At 42.4% G+C, this 19,799-nt stretch overlaps 1 protein-coding gene across 2 annotated transcripts; it reads left to right on the top strand.

Moving 5' to 3' along the window:
* The first annotated feature begins 834 nt into the window (after positions 1–834).
* On the top strand, positions 835–19,523 carry LOC128415817 (cytochrome P450 4B1-like). 2 transcript variants are annotated; one of them, XM_053392528.1, is made up of 12 exons: positions 835–1,182; positions 2,592–2,733; positions 7,885–7,929; positions 9,369–9,496; positions 11,443–11,567; positions 12,550–12,701; positions 13,772–13,878; positions 14,122–14,312; positions 14,797–14,930; positions 15,846–15,910; positions 17,613–17,695; positions 19,296–19,523. In XM_053392528.1, exons 1-12 carry the CDS (start codon positions 997–999, stop codon positions 19,462–19,464), a joined length of 1,527 nt encoding a protein of 508 aa, XP_053248503.1. In that variant the 5' UTR covers positions 835–996; the 3' UTR covers positions 19,465–19,523. The 2 variants fall into 2 exon arrangements, 1 of the variants encoding a protein (XP_053248503.1); XR_008331080.1 differs by having other exon boundaries at positions 836–1,182; positions 17,613–17,896; positions 19,296–19,394.
* Positions 19,524–19,799: the final 276 nt, after the last annotated feature.

Genomic DNA, 19,799 nt, shown 5'->3' with positions numbered 1-19,799 from the left:
GTAGGGAGGCTATTACTACCATCACAGCCTCCAAATTACCTCGTGTGGGTCGGAGAGATGTTATTGTCAGCCATCTTCTGATGCGCCCCTAGTGGCCCCCGGAATAGGTCAGAAATCTTAATGAGGTGTCATCAATATGCAGATTATATCCAGTTCCATGTCTCATTTGCAATGGAGCCACTAATAGGCTGGTTGAGGGCCAATAAACTGAAACTCAATCCAGATAAAAAGAAGGCTACTTTGGCAATCATTTGACCAGAAAGGTAGGTTGAACCCATTAATGGGATAGCAGACACATTGCCCCTGAAAGATTAATGCCTCTGGCATTCCAGGTAGAACACATACACATACACATACACATACATAGGCATGGACTTATAAGGCAATGTTGCTGAGTTCAGCCTTAACGGATGGATGCACCTATATCCTTTGCAACCACACTCCAACACCCACCCAATCTGATTCTTGGGTGGAGGAGGGCATGGTAAATGATAAGAATAGAGATCAGCCTCTTGCACCTTACATTGCTTAGCTCATTCACACTGCGCTAGAACTTAAGCAGAGCCTTGGATCACAATGGATCGTTTATCTGCCAACTTGAACCCTAAAATCAAACAAAATGCTTTTGCAATTAGCTCTTGTCTGATTCAGTGGCTGAGATTCCATACCTTAGGCATAGAAACCAAGAGCCCTTGCTTTATAAAGGCTGGTGGATTAACTCAGGTTAATCAGCTGAGCTGTAGTGATATTATTTATAGCATAATCGGTAAAATGCTGATCTCCACCCCTGTGTTTTGTTCCCCCACCCTCCATTTGTTTGCTCACTTTGGAAGTGGTGCTGCACTTCATTCCAGCCTGCTGAAATACGATATCTAAGGAGTCCCCGCCTATTTGTTTCATATATAGCATTACTACAGGATTGCATACGAGCTGCATCCAGCCATACTTCAACCAAGAGCCCCAGAAGCTGCTTCCAGGGAATTCATACTGAGCAAAATGCAGCTCACCTTGCCTGGACTGGGGTTAAACCTTTACCTGTTTTTTTATGCAGCTGCTACCTTCTGTCTGGTCAGTGTGCTCCTGAAAGTCACCCGGCTATACCAAAGGAGGCAAAAGCTGATCAGATCTTTGGAGAGCTTCCCAGGGCCACCAAAGCATTGGTTTTATGGACACACCAATGAGGTAGGACTTCTTCATCCCATCTAGTAGAACTCAGAAAAAAAGTGAGTGATTGTAATGTTTTGTGCCAAACAAATGTAGTGCTGTTGCCATTGCTGGTACATCAGACTTTTCGTGAGCAACTACAATGCGGGCGGCAAAGGGCAAAGTAGGCATTATGGTGCCATGACCCATGTGTTAGAATGTGAGCTAGATTCCTATAAAGCAGGATGTAATTTCACGTACAGAGAGGCAGGCATGAGATGAATGCTAGAAGTGCCTGTCTGTACTTTACCCCAGAAGCTGCTTGTCCCTAACCATGGTGCTGTCGCCTTCTCGTTCAGCACCCACTTCCTATTCAACCCACCCATACACTACCTGAAATCAGCCAATTATCACATTATAGGAATTTGGTGATTTGATTCTAACACAGGGATATGTCGCCATGACCCTGAGGTTGCTTCCAGGCTGTTGCTATTTGGGGGAAAGTACTAGGTTTAGGTTTAGGGACGCGGGTGGCGCTGTGGGTTAAACCACAGAGCCTAGGACTTGCTGATCAGAAGGTCGGCGGTTTGAATCCCTGCAATGGGGTGAGCTCCTGTTGCTCGGTCCTAGCTCCTGCCAACCTAGCAGTTCGAAAGCGCGTCAAAGTGCAAGTAGATAAATAGGTACCGCTCTGGCGGGAAGGTAAACGGCGTTTCCGTGCGCTGCTCTGGTTTGCCAGAAGCGGCTTAGTCATGCTGGCCACATGACCCGGAAGTTGTATGCTGGCTCCCTCGGCCAATAAAGTGAGATGAGCGCCACAACCCCAGAGTCGGTCACGACTGGACCTAATGGTCAGGGGTCCCTTTACCTTTACTAGGTTTAGGAGAGAAACTTAAATGGGGTACAAATTACAGGATGAAGGGGATAGTTTTGGAAGGTATCTGATAAGCATGCTATGAAGCAGCCCAATGCTTATTGTGGAGTGAGAGATCCCCGATGGCCTGGGGACTTTGTGTTTTAAAGCAGGTTTGAAATGTTTTTGATCAGAGAGAATGCTGACTCTCCAAGGAAATGGAGCCCTGGTCATGGAGATCTATGTTATGCAGTAGCCCAAAACTTGTTTAGGGGTCTAAGAGCGTATGCACTTCTTTGTCCTGATTGCTCATGCGGATCTGCATCAGATACAGAGCTGGGAATTAGGAATTAGCTTCATCTCATGCCTGATCAAAGACTTTGGAAAACTAAAAAACTTGTTTGTTACTTCATGATATTTTAGGTGGATATAGGCTGGGTAGAATTGGTTATACCAGTGTAAAGCTTCTGAGACCATCTTTATATGTAATGTTTATCAGGCTGACTTAAGACCCTGAGATGGCCTGGACAGTGGGAAGTCCACACCTAGTTGACTATAATAGCATTGATTTGATTTTTGTCCCCAATTGCCACAGCTCGGTCGAATTGGAGAACTTACCACAATGGTGTCTTGGTCGGAGAGATATCCCAAGGGTCATTCCTTGTGGTTTGGAGCTTTCTTGGGGTTTCTCAATATCTACCATCCAGATTACGCCAAGGCTGTATACAGCAGAGGAGGTAATGAAATGGTCCATTTTAAGGCAATACCTGTACATCTCCTATCTGTACACTCAGTGTCATTTGGTAGCTAAGCTCTATTGATGGGGGACCTCTGGCCCTGCAGATGTTCTTGGACTTCTGTTGCCATCAGCCCCAGTCAACATTTCCAATGGTCAGGGATGATGGGAGTTGTAGTCCAACATCTGGAGCAGCCCAGGTTTCTCATCACTGTTATGTTGTAAGAGCTTAGCTGTAGAAACATAGGAAGCTGCTTATACTGAGTAAGACCATTGGCCCATCTAGCTCAGCATTGTCTACATCGACTGTCAGTGGTTCTCCAGGGTCTCAGACTTGGGTCTCTCTCAATCCTAACTGGAGATGCCAAGGATTGAACATGGGACCTTCTGCATGTGAAGCAGATGCCCCACCATTGAGCTATTACCCTTCCCTTAGGTATGTCTGTACTCATCACTCCCCTCTGAAGTTGTTCCCTTTAGGCCAGTAGCCTGACTCGTTTTTCTATTTGGCAAACCAAACAAAACCAACAACTATATTGTAAACCAAACAAAACCAAATAAAACAAAACCAACAGCCATTTTAGCCTAGGAAACCCAGGAAGGTGTGAAAAGTATTGCAAGTATCACTATAGAATTATATGTGATATAGCAAACATTAACTTGTCTCACAAATGCTAATCGATTGAGAGGGAAATTACCTCTGAGATACAGGGGTTGCACATGGTGCTGAAGCTCCAGAAAGAGCTTGTTGTTCAGGGGAAGCCATAACCATGTCACTTCTTTGAATCATTCTGAGTGTTAGTCTCTGTGTTTTGCACTTACTATCATATTTTCTCATACCATTTTGCAGGTTTTTACTTGTTAAACTTGCCTTAAACTTTCAGCAAGCCCAACCTTACCTGAAAGGCATAGAAGTTGGTATTTTATAATAAAAGAAGAGTAGGCCTGGCACTCTTCTATTGCAACCCTCTAATTTGTTCTATTGGCATCGATGCTGAGTCTTCTTTTCCCCCTCCTCCCTGGTCTAGGTCAATGGTAGAACTACCAAGTGTTCCTACCAGCCAATGGTTATGAAACGCCACATACCCAACACAGCTCAACATGAAAGGTTGACTAGGATTGTACAGATCAGGAACAGAAATCCAGACCTCAAAGGTTTTATTTCAGTGATTACAGAGGCAATGTAAATGCCTATAGTTAAAAAACACCTGCCCATAGTGTGACAGCCGTAACAGGAAAAATATTTATGGATCAGCAAGGGCTTATGACAACCAAATGTGACATCTTCAGCAGAGGAGGGGTGATGACCAGCCCTTCAATTTCCAGGCGGAAACAAGCCAGAAATCAGCCCAAGGCTTCATCCTTGGAACATGCACCAGTCTGATCATCGAATCATAGAGTTGGAAGGGACCCTGAGGATCATCTAGTTGAACCCCTGCAATGCAGAAATATGCAACTGTCCCATATGGGGACTGAACCTGCAACCTTGGCCCTATCAGCACCACATCCTAACCAGCTGAGCTATCCATCCTGCTGCCTATTTATTGTTCAGTGAGTTTTTATTAAAGCTCTGTCTACAGTTAGCACAGTTGGAGCTAACTGTGTCTGATGGTTCTCATCTGCTTTTCTTCCCCCCTTTTCTCCATATGCAATATTTTTTTCTCTCTTGCGCTTGCAAAACAAATGATTGATGGTCCCAGTGTGCCCTTACATTCTTTCTTTGTTTACACATGCTATAGTTGCTACATAAATGCCATGTGGAAAATGTTTTTCTTAAGCATCTGGCTAAAAGCGGAAAGTCTCTCTAAAACATGGAACAAAGCCATGATTTTAACTTATCGTACTGAAACATCAGTTTGCCTGGCTTAAATATCATCCTGTGATTCTTCCGACATTTCCCCCTGTTGATGGCACTTTGTCTTTTTCTTAGGGTTCCTTCCAGGTCATGCCAATGCCGTGTGGCCTTTTTAGGTTTGACTTGTCGGCATCTAATCAAGGTGTAACTCGCATATTCCACCGTTCTCTACCTCCATGTTAGCTAAAAGCATAATAGTTTACACAGATTCAGAGCAAGAGCTTCACTCATATCAGGCCAGGTTGACTAGGCCTTCAGTGGGTTTGGCTAGAGCAACAGAAGACTGATGTTTTATGTGTTCCTTGATATGCTTCTTGTATCTGCTATATCGCTCAGTAAAATTAGTGCCAGTTCTGGGTTTTGTGGGAACCCTTGGGCTTTGCTCCTTGAGTGTGCCCACCTGCTCTTCCTTTTCACTATTGTCCTCTCACTTCCCTGTGCTTCTGGGCTCAGTTGGCACCATCTTCCAGAGAAAGAGAACACAAGGCATGTTCCTTGTCCTTAATCCTAAACTGCTTGTTTGGAGATATCAGATGATCAGGCAGTAATAGCAAGGAGGAGGAGGAGGAGGAGGAGGAGGAGGAGGAGGAGGAGGAAGATGGCCAGGAGGCTCCAGGAACTGGCAGCAGGCCTTTTACTGGGGTGTGATACCAACTGCTGCCTCTGGCCCTGAGTAGAAAGCTAATACTTTGTGTGCTTGGAAAATGTTTGCCAGACCACTTCAACAGCTTTTGAAAGAAAGCTTTATAATAAGGTTTTCTGAGAAGAAACCTGACTCTGTTATGAAGTGGTGTGATAACAGAAGGATTCCAATCCACTACTTTAGCTGAAGGTCACTTCAGCTCTTGAGTCTTTTATACCTTCTACAACATTATTATTCTTAACATTTATTTGTAGGAATAATCAGTGGGCGTCGTATATTAGTTTTCAGCTCCTTACTAAATATATGAGGTGGCAAAATGGTTTTCATTTAAACAACAACCAACACAGCTTTCCTAGCACTTTCCAGGTGCCCCTTACTTATTATGTATTTTGAGGAGTTTCTGGAGAGCTGTCTCCCAAATTCTGTTTGGTTTCAATTCCTAGTTCTTAATTAACAGAACTTCTGTAGCAGCAGTTGGCACTTTCCTCTGTTGCCTCCAGCTGTTTTCACTGTTACTTCTGCCTTTGGTTGATAAGATCTTGCATTCCAGCAAGACAGTGGGAGCTAGTTATAGAGATGCTGAAGAAATTGGATTCTGCAGGCATTTAAAACCAAACTATCAATTTCGCAATTTCCGAATTTGTGAACCAAAACATGGCTATCCTTTGAAATTTGCAGGTATCTGAATTTCTGCAATGCAGTATTCTAACAAATGTTTATTAAAAATATATATTAGGAGAAAGTGTGCATAAAAGAGAAGGTATTAGTGAAAATAACAACAAGGATGCATAATGTTAGGGGATGGCTTGCAGAAATGTGTACGTTCATCAAAAGTACATATAAAATTTGTTTATTCTGAGAAAGTTGCACTAAAATGTTGATGAAGTTTCATGAGGATTTTTCTTTTTAAAAATAAAAATGCAAATAGCAGCAATGTGTGGATAACTGAATGTCAGATTGGAAAAATGAAACATGGAGAGAACCAAACTTGACAGATCCTTCCCTCTCTAGCCAGCAGAAGTAGCAGCAGAGCTGAGACCCCATCCAACTCAGAACAGCCAATTCTGAAAAATAAAACCGTTTTTTCTAAGTATCCCAGGGATTAAAAACAACAGCTTAAGTTGATTAAACTTGATGGTAAAAGTCCAAAATGAACTCAGGAATGTAACAGAGATATATTTAAATGTGGAAAGTGAAGGCCAGAGAGGAAAGATGGAAAAAGAGAGAGAGCATAGATTGATTATTGGAGCCTACATTTCAGATTGGAGCCTACATTTCCTGCTCCTCATATCAGCATGGAGATGGTTGGAAGGGAAGGGAAACATTGTCTCTATGTGTTTCTTGAAGAGCAGGCAACAACATTTTTCATGCCTTCATAGCTCAGTACGGAAGTTTTGCAGGAGAGGAAAGGAGAAAAGTTCTCTGTTTATCTTCAGCGATCTTTTGCTCTTCTCATTTCACTGAGGAGATGCAAAGGGAGGGAGAAACAATGTTAAAGATCTGGACACAGCATTTCATTCTCCCTATTTATTCTTGGAAGTGCATGTGTGGCATAGGCCCATGACAACATGTATGAGTATTTTGAGTGTGTGTGATAGAGGGAGGGAGAGAGGGAGGTGATAATGCAGGGGAGTCCAAACTTTTTTCAAAGAGGGCCAGATTTGATGAAATGAACATGCATGAGGGCCGACCAAAGTTGTTGAACTTTTTTGAGAACCACGGGGCACTGGCGGAGGAAGGGGGGGAGCACACCGGCCCCGGCAGCGCGATCCTGGTGGGGTGCCATTGCGACTGCCCCCCTGCCCACGCTGGGTGCCACACCCCTGCAGGCGGCACACCATGCCCCCGGGACGTGCACCAGCCCCGTCCCTGCCTGCCTGCTCTCCGCCCCCCCCCCCCGGTGCTGGAGCACGAAGCTCCGCCACTGCTACAGGGAGGAACCCCCAAAACAGATTAGGCCCCCAAAACAGATTAGGCCTCCAAAACAGACTTTGGACATGCGTGAAATAATGTATGAGTGTGGAAGAAGAAAATTAGTTAGTGTTTCTGGAAGCAGAACTTCCTACTTCTGGCTCTGATGCTTGTCCACCTTGTGATGAAAACAGATGTACAAGAGCATCATGATCAGCATCATGTGTGTGCACTTTAAAAAAAAAAGCCATATCCTTAGTCATTAATTCAGCATGTGTGTCAACATGATATTTAGAAAGCAACCCAAAATAGAATGTTAAATTGGAGGGGTACTAATTATAACTTATTTTTGTGTGGTTTTTTTAAAAAAACTTTAAAAATATAGATTTAAGGACGACAACAACAAGAGGGGGGGAATGAAACTACAATAACGAAAGGAGGAAGGGCAATAATAAGCCATGATTTTTCCATGATAATATTTTAATTTTTTTTTGCAGTTTCATAAGAGTTCCTTAAATAAAAATAAAAATATTTCTACTAGTTTAGCCAGCCCTCAGCATTTTGTGTCCTTTATTCCATTTTCCTATGCTTTCCCTGTGCTACTTGTCTGCTAATGGTTGTAGCCAACCAATGTTAGCCATACTCAGAATAGACCCACTGATTAATTTTTTTAAAAAAAATTAAAATATCCTGCTCTCTTTTTCTGCATTGCTCAATGCACTCATCCTTTTTGAATGTTGCAGATCCGAAGGCTCTTGATTTCTACAATTTTTTTCTCCCATGGATCGGTAAGTAGCATTATGCTTTTGGTTATTACATTTTGATCAGGAATCTCCAACTTCTTTAGGCCCTGGGGCACATCTGGAAATTGTAAGAAACTGGTAGTGAGTGCTCCCAAATACCCATTTCACAGAAGAAAAATTTGAAGGTGCTCAGAACAGTCCCTCCAAAAAAGAAAAGAACAACCTTGAAATGACCTGCACAGAGCCTAAAACAAGGAACACACAAAGAAAAGGGGGGGGGGAGGTTATCCCTTTTTAAAAAAAGCAAGCAAGTATGGGATGGTGAGGGAGCTCTAGCAGGCACCAATGGTCCGATAGTGCCCACAGGTGTCACACTGGGGACTCCAGAGTTAGATTAATTAACTTAACTTAGGGATTCTTCTTATGGTGCTATCCCTGAACAAGGAGTTTCCTCATGCGATGTACCGGTACTCTACCCATGGCATACTATCAATCTATACCATAAAATCAGAACACAGTTCCAAAGAACAGCCAAATAAGAGAAACGTTGATTGGGATCCATCTGTCTCGGGAGGCAATGGAAGAGGGCACCTTTGGGGATGAAGTCAAACTGTTGGAGTTACAGAGCCTGCTGTGGCCGTAGAGACCAAGACAGGAGAGACATGTTTTGCTGCAGCTGGGGCAGACGAAGATGTCCGGTTGTGCTGATGCAGGTGTACAATGGCTTTTCTTCTTTCTGCGCTCCTCCCAGCAGTCATTCCTCCTCCAGTCACTGCTGTGAATATGTACAACTGGTTATTGCATTGGTCCTTGCATTTAATGTAAGTGACAGCAACATACCTCAGAAGTGCCAAGGGGATTTAAGCTCTTACTGCTCTTTCAAGCAAATATTGGACTTTCTGTCCCTTGGCTGACCTCATTAGGGGAAGGGCAGCTATTCACATTCCATTAATGCAATGCGTTTTGTTTATGTTAGACCACTAGCATTTCTTCTAAAGAACTGAGTAATCTTCTTGGGAAGACAATGTATGAGCAACTTTGGATAAGGTTGCAGTGCATGTCACTAACCATTATGCTAAGTATCTTGTATAATAATGCCCTGTTCAGATTGAAGCCCCTACTGCAATGCAAGCATAGATCCAATTCCTATTAAAGTATACCCCTTTGTTTCCTGTGTTAAAGTCCGCCATCATGACTGCTGTGTCTCCTTTTGTCTGTGCCACTCCTTTCTTCTGCAATTCCAGAAATTGCCATGGTTGAATTCTTTGTAGTAGCAGGGTGGAGATCAACGTGATGATTCACATTAATGCCAACAATCTCTGTATACCATTTATTGAGAGTACAAAATGCAGATGTATTAGTTGCAGGATTAGATGGGTTTGGGCATGGAATTTTAAATCTTCTTAGCATGCCTCTGTTCAGACATGTTCTGCAGAGATTACTAACAAAAAGGAGATTTGACTAGCTTTTTTGTTCCATATTAGGGAAAGGGCTACTGGTATTAGATGGGCCCAAATGGTTCCAGCACCGGCGACTGTTGACTCCTGCATTTCACAGTGATATTTTAAAGTCATATGTGGTACTGATGGTCAATTCCACCAAAGTGATGCTGGTAAGGGCTTTTTTTAAAAAACACACACACCAAAAATACCTCTCTCTTATATCTAATAGAAGATCTAAGCCAATAGTATTGTGGTTAAACCAGTTCTTTTTTCTGGGGGTATGCAGGGGTACACATACCCCTAAACATTTTGTGAATCTTTGCACTTTTGTCCATTTACTATATTTATTTCCCCCACTTTGAACTATAAAATGGTGATTTTCTTGAGTCAAAACATTTTTTTAAGGAAAAAAAAGCACTGGGTTAAACTATTCCAGCATGGCAATTGCACTTTGTGCCCAGGTACCAACCAACCAAGAATTTGGAAACCTTGATCAGAAATGTTGATCCTGCTCATAGCTTATTCACAAACTTAAACCATCTTCTTGTACTCCTCTGAGCCTTGGGAACTTCCAGGGGCAGCAGCACCAGGTTTGATTTCCTTTGGATGAGGGAGTACAAGCCCAGCACTTTCATGCAGCAAGATGAATGTACCTGCTTCAGGTATCAACCTGATGGTGAGATGAAGACATGAATTTGTAGCTGTTTAGTATTGGCCCTGAGGTTTGGCTTGGGATTCTATAGTTCTATTTCATTCAGCAAAATGTCTTGGACTAGCACTATTAAAGGATTCAAGCATTGCTTTAGTTTCAAATAAATTTCAAAATCCTTTGCTTTATTTTCAAATATTGTATTTTTCGCTCTATAAGATGCACCAGACCACAAGACACACCTAGTTTTTGGAGGAGGAAAACAAGAAAAAAAATATTCTGAATCTCAGAAGCCAGAACAGCAAGAGGGATTGCTACGCAGTGAAATCAGCAATAACTCTTGCTGTTCTGGCTTCTGGGATAGCTGTGCAGTCTGCATTCGCTCCATAAGATGCACACACATTTCCCCTTACTTTTTAGGAGGGAAAAAGTGAGTCTTATAGAGCAAAAAATACGGTACATAAGTAAAGCATCAGGGAAAGCAACGAGACAGTCCTGCAAGGTACCATATATGTGGCTCCACGTCAGATCACCCTAAAGAGACTCTGCCTTCAACAAATTCATAGCTTTGCCTCTGCCTCTTCCAAACACACACACCCTTCCCTTAGCTAGAGGATGAGTGTCACCACTACCTCCAAGCTGAGATGGGTACCTCATACAAGCACAAACATTGATTCTCAATTAGCTCTCACTGAGGAAAAGCTGACAGTCATGGAGTATTAGCCAGAAATCTGCCTAACAAAGGAAATGGGTCTCATGGAATTATATTTAGACATAGTGTTAAAAATACAGGCCACAACACACACAAACAACACCACAAGCTCACCAGCTGCCATCCTTACTTGTGCCATAAACATAGTCTATTAACTCACTAAGTGATCATACGTACATTGTATGTTGCATAATATTTTTTTGGGGGGGGGGGAATCATAAACAGGAAAAAAATATAGGCACCAGAGGTGCCAACTCCTAGGGGCACAAGTCCCTTCGGCCCACCCAATAAAATATTTGAGGGGGCCATGCACCCCAGGTTGATGGGCATTGCCAGGGCTTCCACATTACAAATAAATGGAAACCATCCTACCACAATATATAAAAATAAGAATTCATTGCTTACTACACATGCTAGGTTGGTTTGTACATGATCATAATCACGCAAATCTGATTGCTCCACTAGTGTTTAGATGACTGCCACGTTCTCTCTCCAATCTATAATTGCAAGAAGGGATTTTGTGGTATTTGTGGTTGTGGGGGAAATCACCCGGGTGTCAAATGATCTGCCTAAATGTTTTTACCGTGAATTGTAAATGTACTAAATAAAGAAATGGATGGTGTGCCCTGCTCATTCTCCATATGGTTATATGGACATTGCAGCAGCATGGGTGGATGGCTCAAATGTGGATGCCAGAAATCTAATCATCTGAGGAATTTACTTTTGACATGTGAAACCTTTCTCTCTTACATTAGGATAAATGGGAAAGGCTGATCTCAGAAGATAAATCACTGGATATTTTCCAGCATGTTGGGTCCATGACACTGGACAGCATGCTGAAGTGTATCTTCAGTTATCAAAGCAATTGCCAGCTTGACAGGTATCATGAGAACTGGGGGGGGGGGGAGGGGAGAGACTTAGGAGCATCTCCACCCCCATCGTTCCACCCGGACACTGAGGTCCAGTGCCAAGGGCCTTCTGCGAGAAGTGACGTTACAGAGCCTTCTTGGTAGTGGCGCCTGCCCTGTGGAATGCCCTCCCATCAGATGTCAAGGAAATAAGCAACTATCTTACTTTTAAAGTCTTCTGAAGGCAGCCCTGTTTAGGGAAGTTTTTAATGTTTAATGCTGTATTGCGTTTTTAACATTCGGTTGGGTGCCGCCCAGAGTGGCTGGGGAAACCCAGGCAGATGGGCGGTGTCTAAATAATAAATTGTTATTATTATTATTACTTATAGTAAAGGCAAGGGAAAATTTAACTCCAGTTTATAGATGAACCAGAGAACCATTGGGGTGTGTGGAATCACTTCTCGTATAAATCATTGTCTAGTGAGAACCAATTCACGTGAGCATCAGGTGCACAGAAACTGCTTGAAACCCCTGCACCTGTTCTTTCCAGGCCTATGGGCAGTCTCTCACAAGTCCCATGTTACAATCCAGAGTGTAATGGGTCTAACTAATCACCAAGAATGCTTGCAGTTGTGCTGCCACTACTGACAGTTGTACTAACAGTTACTTTGGACAAAAATGGGGTTTAGTGACCGGAAAGAAGTTGTCTAGAAACTGTTGGTTCCAGGGTAGTTTTTTTCAGGTGTAGTCACAATTCTGCCTCCTTAGGGACAGGAGGCATCACTTCCTTGGTGTAGTGATTAGGTTAGGACTCAGCCACGATAATTTGCTCTCTCCGACTAATTTGCCTCAGAAGGTTGTTATGAGTATAACATGGTGATGGTGGGCAAGACTATCTATTTCTTAGAGGACAGGTGGGGTTAGACTGAATGTGATAAATAAACTACATTGTTTTGTATTGTGCCTGTTAAAAATAATCACCTCTCAATTAAACTCTTTCTTTGACTCCTCTAGTAAGAATACATATGTCCAAGCAATTAGTGACCTCAGTTGTTTGATGCAGGAAAGAATACAGACATTTCTTTATCACAATGATCTAATCTATCGCATCTGTCCTCATGGATACCGTTTCTTCAAGGCTTGCAGAATAGCCCATCGCCACACAGGTATTTCCTTTGGTTCTTCTCTTCAGTGGAGGGATCTACACCTGTATGTACATAGCTAAGGCAGCAAGCCTAACCCCACTTACCTGGGAGTAAGCCCTATTGAATTAAATGGATCTTTTGAGCAGATATGGTTAGGCTTGTGCAATAACACCCCAAGGGCATGGATAGCCAGCTGCCAGGCCCCAAGCAGAACCCAACTGCAAAATTTAATCTGCAGAAAGTCAACCTGGGCTCTCCTGGGGGGGGTGGGGGGATGCTGAGCAATTCTGATGCCTCTCAGGGGTTTCCTAAACCCTTGACTTTTCAACAGTGGCACTTCAGATATGTAATAGCTTCTCCAGAGAGACTCGCCTGGCACCTGCTTTACAGTCTTTTCAATACCAGAAGATCTTTTTTATTCACCCACATTTTTTACCTGTGTTGTAAATCTGGACCATAAACTATTTTATGCTTTCTTTATGTAAGGATGTCTTTATTGCTGTCAAAAACCTAAAACCCTGGGTTTGCTCTGAGAATGGCTTAGTTAGATGCCACCCAATAAACTAATGTGCAGACTTAAAAAAAAAAGAATATTTGATAGTTGATAACATGTCAGGTTTCATATATGATTTCTGACAAAATCAAGTCAATCAAAACATGCTAGCAAGTCTAAAGAATGTGAGTTTCCAATTTTTAGGTTAAGGTTTTACATTTCAAACTCAAAATGTCACATCCAAAGTTAAATAGCAATGTTTGCAAATATTTGTTCCAGCAGGTCTAGTAACAACAGTCCTAACCGTGGATTCAGCTATACAGCTGCAAAGAAAATGTTTTAAGTGCAATATACAATGTGACACTAGATGGTGATGGCAAGCCTTATGGAAAGTTCAATGTATTTTTAAAAATGTTTTTAAAAAGAAACATTTTCAGAATTTTTTTAATGTGTGTAGATTCCACCCTTAAGTCCTGTCCCACTATGGGAATTTCTTCATCCTTTTAAAGTTAGTAACATACAGAAAATTACATAGAAGCAGTGAATGTCATGACGTCTGTTTGGGGAGATTATTAGATTTATTACTTTTTTGACACAGAAAAGGTGATTAGGGAAAGAAAGGCACTCCTCAAAGATGAACGGGAACTTGAGAAGATCCAAAAGAAGAGATATCTAGACTTTCTGGATATTCTTCTCTGTGCCAGGGTGAGTAAAATCCACACCATGTATTTCCAGATAAGGGATATATGCACGCATGCAGCCAACAGTCCTGTCCCTTAGATACATCGGTTTACAGTGTTTCTATCTCACTGCCCAGCCAAAAAGGGCTTCCAGAATGGCTTACTTAAAATAATCAATAATCCCATGAAGGAGGCAAGTGGTTGCATGTGACGGAAAACAAAGCAAGTCATCCGTGGCTTTTGACCGTGATCATTCTCCATTTTTCAGGATGTAAATGGTGAGGGATTATCTGATGAAGACATACGTTCTGAGGTGGACACTTTCCTCTTTGAGGGTCACGATACCACCACCAGCGGGATTTCCTGGACCTTATATGCCATGGCCCAGAATCCAGAGCACCAGCAAAAATGCAGGGAGGAGATAAAGGAGATTCTTGGAGAGCGAGAGACTCTGCGATGGTGAGAAGGTCCTTCGCTCGCTATCTGTTTTTCTTTTGTGAGGATCCCTGCTGAAGCAGGGCAAATTTTACTGTTTTCTAAGCAAATCTGTGACTCTCTTGTCAGACCTGAAGTGGAAAAGTTTTAGATTTTTGAAAACCCTGGTTAATACCTGGGAACTCTTTGGAGAGGTAAGATGCCACAAAAATTTTCCATTTGCTTCAGAAATTGCAAATAGTGCTGACCCCCATGAATGTGAGAGTGTGTCATGCTTCAGCATTTTGAGATTCATAGTTAACGCTGAAGGTTACTTTGTTTGGGAGAGGTACATGTGTCTCATATTCAAGTTCCCCTTCAGTTATTTCATTGCAAGTATAAATGCAGAATATGCAAGGATGCTCAAATCTCCTTTTTTGTCACATCTTTTTTCCACTGTCTGTGGAATATTTTTGTCTTCTTGTCACTTGTGAATCTTCCTCACAGTTTGTTTGTTTGTTTCTCCCAGGGATGACCTTAGTAAGATGACTTACACTACGATGTGTATTAAGGAAAGCCTCCGTGTTTATCCTCCTGTTCCTCAGGTGTACCGAGAGCTCAACAAACCAGTCACATTTCCTGATGGAAAGACATTGCCTGCAGGTCTGCCTCATTATGTTTGATTACATTTCACAGTATTTTCAATGACAGACATGAAGGATGGAAACTGAAAGAGTGGCAACGGTGTCCCGATTGTTGGTTTTGTGACAAGTATCTGGCATGATGGGGTGATAGGGTTGACTTACTCAGTTGTCTTGAAGGATATAATTCTCTATCTGACTTTGGAGTCATGTGCCCCTAAAGGCTGTTGAGAGGCTTAGAAGTTGTACTACAAAAGTTCTTTGTGTTCAGACACTGGAACTAAAGAGGCAAGGCACAAGGTTTGGGATGTTACTAGGGCAAACTTCATTAAACTACAACATTAAGAACTTCTAAGCTGAATAGGAAATATCTATGTGTGGGAAATACACATCCTCTGTCAGGCTCCTAAGTATGCCATATCCAAATTTTAAAGTATGGCTGGCTAAGATTCTTGCCTCACTGAAGACAAGTTTGAATTAGACAAGCCAATGCCAGGATAAGGCATCTTCATATCTTCCTCTGCAGAATATTTACATATTAAACTATGCACCACTTCGGAGGAAGTTTGTAAAACTGACTGTGGTCAAGGAATGACAAAATAAATAAAAATGAAGTTTAAAGTCACCCTGAGGACTTCCAGATTCATCTATCTGCTTCATGAGTTCTGGCAAAACTCTTTGTCACCTCAGAGAATGACCATGTCTTAATGAAAGCAGACTCAAATCCTCACTAAGGCATTGTAACCAACATGCAAGTAACTCAGCAACAAATACCACAAAATGCATTGGGATGCTATAACAGCTGCATCTTAAGCAATCCTTCCCTGGGGCCTTTCTGCAATCCAGCAATGCAGCACTGAAAACACAACTTTGTGGTGTGTTCCACCTTCCATTTACTAATCAGATATTTCTCTCCTTTCCCTCCAATCCTTAACAGGTGCTTTGATATCCCTGAATATTTTTGCTCTTCACAAAAATCCTGACGTGTGGGAGGATCCTCAGGTATTTATGCTCTGGAGCATTGTTTGGTCAATGGTTTAGAGCATGTTGGATGCACATTTAAAGTGTGTTTATTGCACACTAAAAGCAGCTGACTCCTCCCCCAAGAATAATGAGAACTGTTGTTTCTGCCTCACAGAGCTTCCATTTCCAGAACCCTTAATATACTACAGCTCCCAGGATTCTTTGGGGGAAATCATGTGCTTTGACTGTGCACTGAATATGTTTTAAATGTGTAGCATGGATGTGCACTTAGAATCACAGTACCACAGCAGCGTTGCATGCAAAATGAGATAAATGTACAGTTGCTCAGTTCCTGGTGTGTGAGGTGGAGACTTTGTGGATGCTCTAGGATCTGGGCTTCTGGTATTGTGCCCCACTTTTTTGGGGGGGATCCCTTGAGAATTGTGCAAAATGGCAAGAGTTGGAGCATGAAAATTTGCTGCAACTTGGGACAACTTAGCATTCCACAGCCTAATGTTGACATACCTGCCAACATTTGTCTGATAAAAATAGGGACATCCCATTCCATAATGATAATTTTACTGTTTATACCCCACACATCTTACTGGGTTGTCCCAGCCATTCTGGGCAGCTTCCAACATATATAAAATCATAATAAAACATTCAGCATTTTTTTTAAAAACCCCTATACAGGATTGCCTTCAGACGGCTCTGGGGTCAGAAAACTCCATACCCTCCAACATTTCTCCAGTGAAAATAGAGACATCCTAAGGGAAAGTGGGACATTCTGGGATAAAATCTGAAACTTCTCTAAATCAGGGATGTGCCTGGAAAATAGGGACACTTGGAGGGTCTGCATTGATTGCCCTGTGTTGATGTACAGACAATATCAAGCAGATGCAGCATGGATGCATATTCAGAGCAATGAACATTCTGTGATTGAAAATACAGGAAGGAAAAATAAATAACAATAAAAATTCTTAGCCAGAGTAACTCTGAAAAGAAGAAGAGCTTGGATTTGATATCCCACTTTATCACTACCCGAAGGAGTCTCAAAGCGGCTAACATTCTCCTTTCCCTTCCTCCCCCACAACAAACACTCTGTGAGGTGAGTGGGGCTGAGAGTCTTCAGAGAAGTGTGACAAGCCCAAGGTCACCCAGCAGCTGCATGTGAAGGAGCAGAGATGCGAACCCGGTTCCCCAGATTACGAGTCTACTGCTCTTAACCACTAGACCACACTGACTCTCTAGACCACAAAAGAAGAATTCTGCAACCTTTATTTTTTCTGCAAATGATACACATTGTACTCTTGCTTAATTGAACTTGCATAATGTACATTGCTTCTGTTGGCCATGGGGAGCATTTATCTAGGGCACTGAAGTCTCATTTTCTCCCTCAGATCACAAGTTTGGGATGCAGTACATGCTGGGTTCAACCCCCGGCAACTTTCTACATGTCTATGCACATCCATGTTGCCAAACTGAAGGCTAGCCCGCATATACATGTACATCACTTGAATTCTGTCTTTGATGTCTGGCAGTGGCATCTGAATGCATCAAGTGACCTCAGTGAAAACCACTGTGCTTTACAAGAGTGAAAGCTCCTCTTGTGGTGTTGTGACTGTGCAATATCACTTGATACTGCAGTAATCCAATGATCAGCATGCATGCATGAAGCAGGTCCAAGTACATCTCGTTGCTGATGCAAGCTGCTGATAACTACAGTCTTACTCTCTTTCAGGTGTTTGATCCTCTAAGGTTTTCACCCGATAATTCATCTCAAAGACATTCCTATGCATTTTTGCCGTTTGCTGCTGGACCCAGGTAATACAACTAATGATGTAAAGCTGTTCACTGAAAATAGACAGAAGCAAGATGAAAGATAGTCAGCCAAAGCAAAACTTGATTTATATGATCAATGAGTGAAGTTCATCCTCAGAATTATGGATTGCTGCTTACCTGTGTCTGGTTCTCACTTATATTGTGACAAGGAGAACGGAACAGCCCCCTTCCATGGGACAGAAGGTTTGTTCTCTCTTTTTTAAAGGAATGAGCAGAGCCATCTTTCCAGAAAGATTAGCTTTCCCCCCCTGATAAAGGGGTCCCTGTGTGAGTGTTCTGTTTACTGAGGCTTTAGGACCAATCCACACTCTTTGGGTTGCCTCTGCCCCCACGTCCAGGGTAATCCATGTGGGGGGTTTTCTATGGGTTAAATGCATTCATAGTGAAGCAGATGTCTGAACACACCACAGATCTTGCTCTTAATTTAGCACACTATTGCCCTTAGTACATGGATTCATGGATCCTTAAGAAATTGTTTTACTGTGGATATATTCTGCCTGTGATGACAACAAACACCCAAGATTAAAAATAAACTCAAAATGTGGTTAGTATGAATGGATTATTGTAATGACTTAGATGGTCATAACTGAGGATCAGGAATCCTGCACTACAATCCAAATTCTTCTTTATTTAAGCCCTCTGTGGAAACGCCCCATTGCTTCAGAACAGGTTTTGCCAAGCTGGCAAAACAGTTCCCATCAGCATGAATTTTCTGGCTGGAGCTGAGGGGAGCTGAGGTTCAAAGCGGCTGTAGGGCAGCTGTAGATTGGGAAAGGCTTCTCTAGAGGTATTCCCACCCCCACACCAAAATATCCCATTTCCCATGTACCATCACTTCTTCATTCATTTCATATTCTAGTAACCCATTAGTTCTGCAGCTGGAATAAACAAGGACAGCTGAGGAGCTGGTTGCAAATTGCAGAAACCACACAGGTTCAGGGTTTATGGGTTTTCAGCACCTGCATTCTTGTTTAGACACGCGTACCGAAATGTTTAGAAAGTTTGTATGAGTTTTAATTTGTTTGTGGGCTATTCTGTTACCAGCTTCCTGTATGTTTTAAATCATGGTTGTAAATTTTTATTGTTTTATCTTGTATGTAAACCACTTTGAGATTTATTTCTACAATCAAGCAGAACAGGTGACTCCCCATACATGAAGTACTGGGAGATAATTAAATAATCCAATTCATGCCTGGAAATGGCAGGAGAGAGCTGTAGAGTCCTCATAATTCATGAGGAGACCCTCAGCGAGGGCAGAGGAAGCCTCAAAGAAGGCCAGAGGTGCAGCAAGGCTTTGTTTGTGCTGCCCAGCCTCTCCATCTAACAGCTGATGTAGCTGCTGCTTTCCTGTGTGTCCTCCAGCATCCTGCCAGCCCCAGGATATTTTTGGATACCGTATTTTTGGTATGGATTAAAGAGAGAGTGACAGAAAAGGCGTTTGGGGGGCTCTGTGCCTTATGCACGCGGGGGCCCCCGTGTAAGTGTGGCGACGCTTATATATGATTCTTATGACATGAAATACTAAATAAAAAATTATTATGAGCCTGTTCAAGTTTCAGCTTGAATGTTTTTTCTTCCTCAGGAATTGCATTGGGCAACAGTTTGCTATGATGGAGTTGAAACTGGCGGTTGCTCTGACTTTGCTGCGCTTCCAAGTTGCACCAGATCCTGCTAATCCTCCCCTTGAGAAACCTCAGCTCATAATGCGCTCTTGGAATGGAATTCACTTATATTTAAAGAAGCTTGCATAGATTCTCTGTCAACCACAGAACATGACTCTTGTAAATAATAAAACTTATGGAGCTGCTAAGATGCGTTAACTTTATCGCTATTTGGTAGATCAGAAGAAACATATTACAGTCAAACCTCGGCTCCCAAACGGCTCCATTTTCAAATGTTTCAGATCCTGAACGCCAAAAACCTGGAAGTAAATGCTCCGGCTTTCACACATTTTTCAGAAGCCAAACATCTGACGCGACTTCCGCTTGAGTGCAGGAAGCTCTTGCAACCAATTGGAAGCCGTGTCTCAGTTGTCAAACGTTTCGGAAGCTTAATGGGCTTCCGGAACAGATTACGTTTGACGACC

Source organism: Podarcis raffonei, chromosome 6 (assembly GCF_027172205.1).
Source record: "Podarcis raffonei isolate rPodRaf1 chromosome 6, rPodRaf1.pri, whole genome shotgun sequence".
Classification (NCBI taxonomy): Eukaryota; Metazoa; Chordata; class Lepidosauria; order Squamata; family Lacertidae; genus Podarcis; species Podarcis raffonei.
Note: the sequence above shows the minus strand (reverse complement) of the source record. Positions and strands in the feature narration are given on the sequence as shown.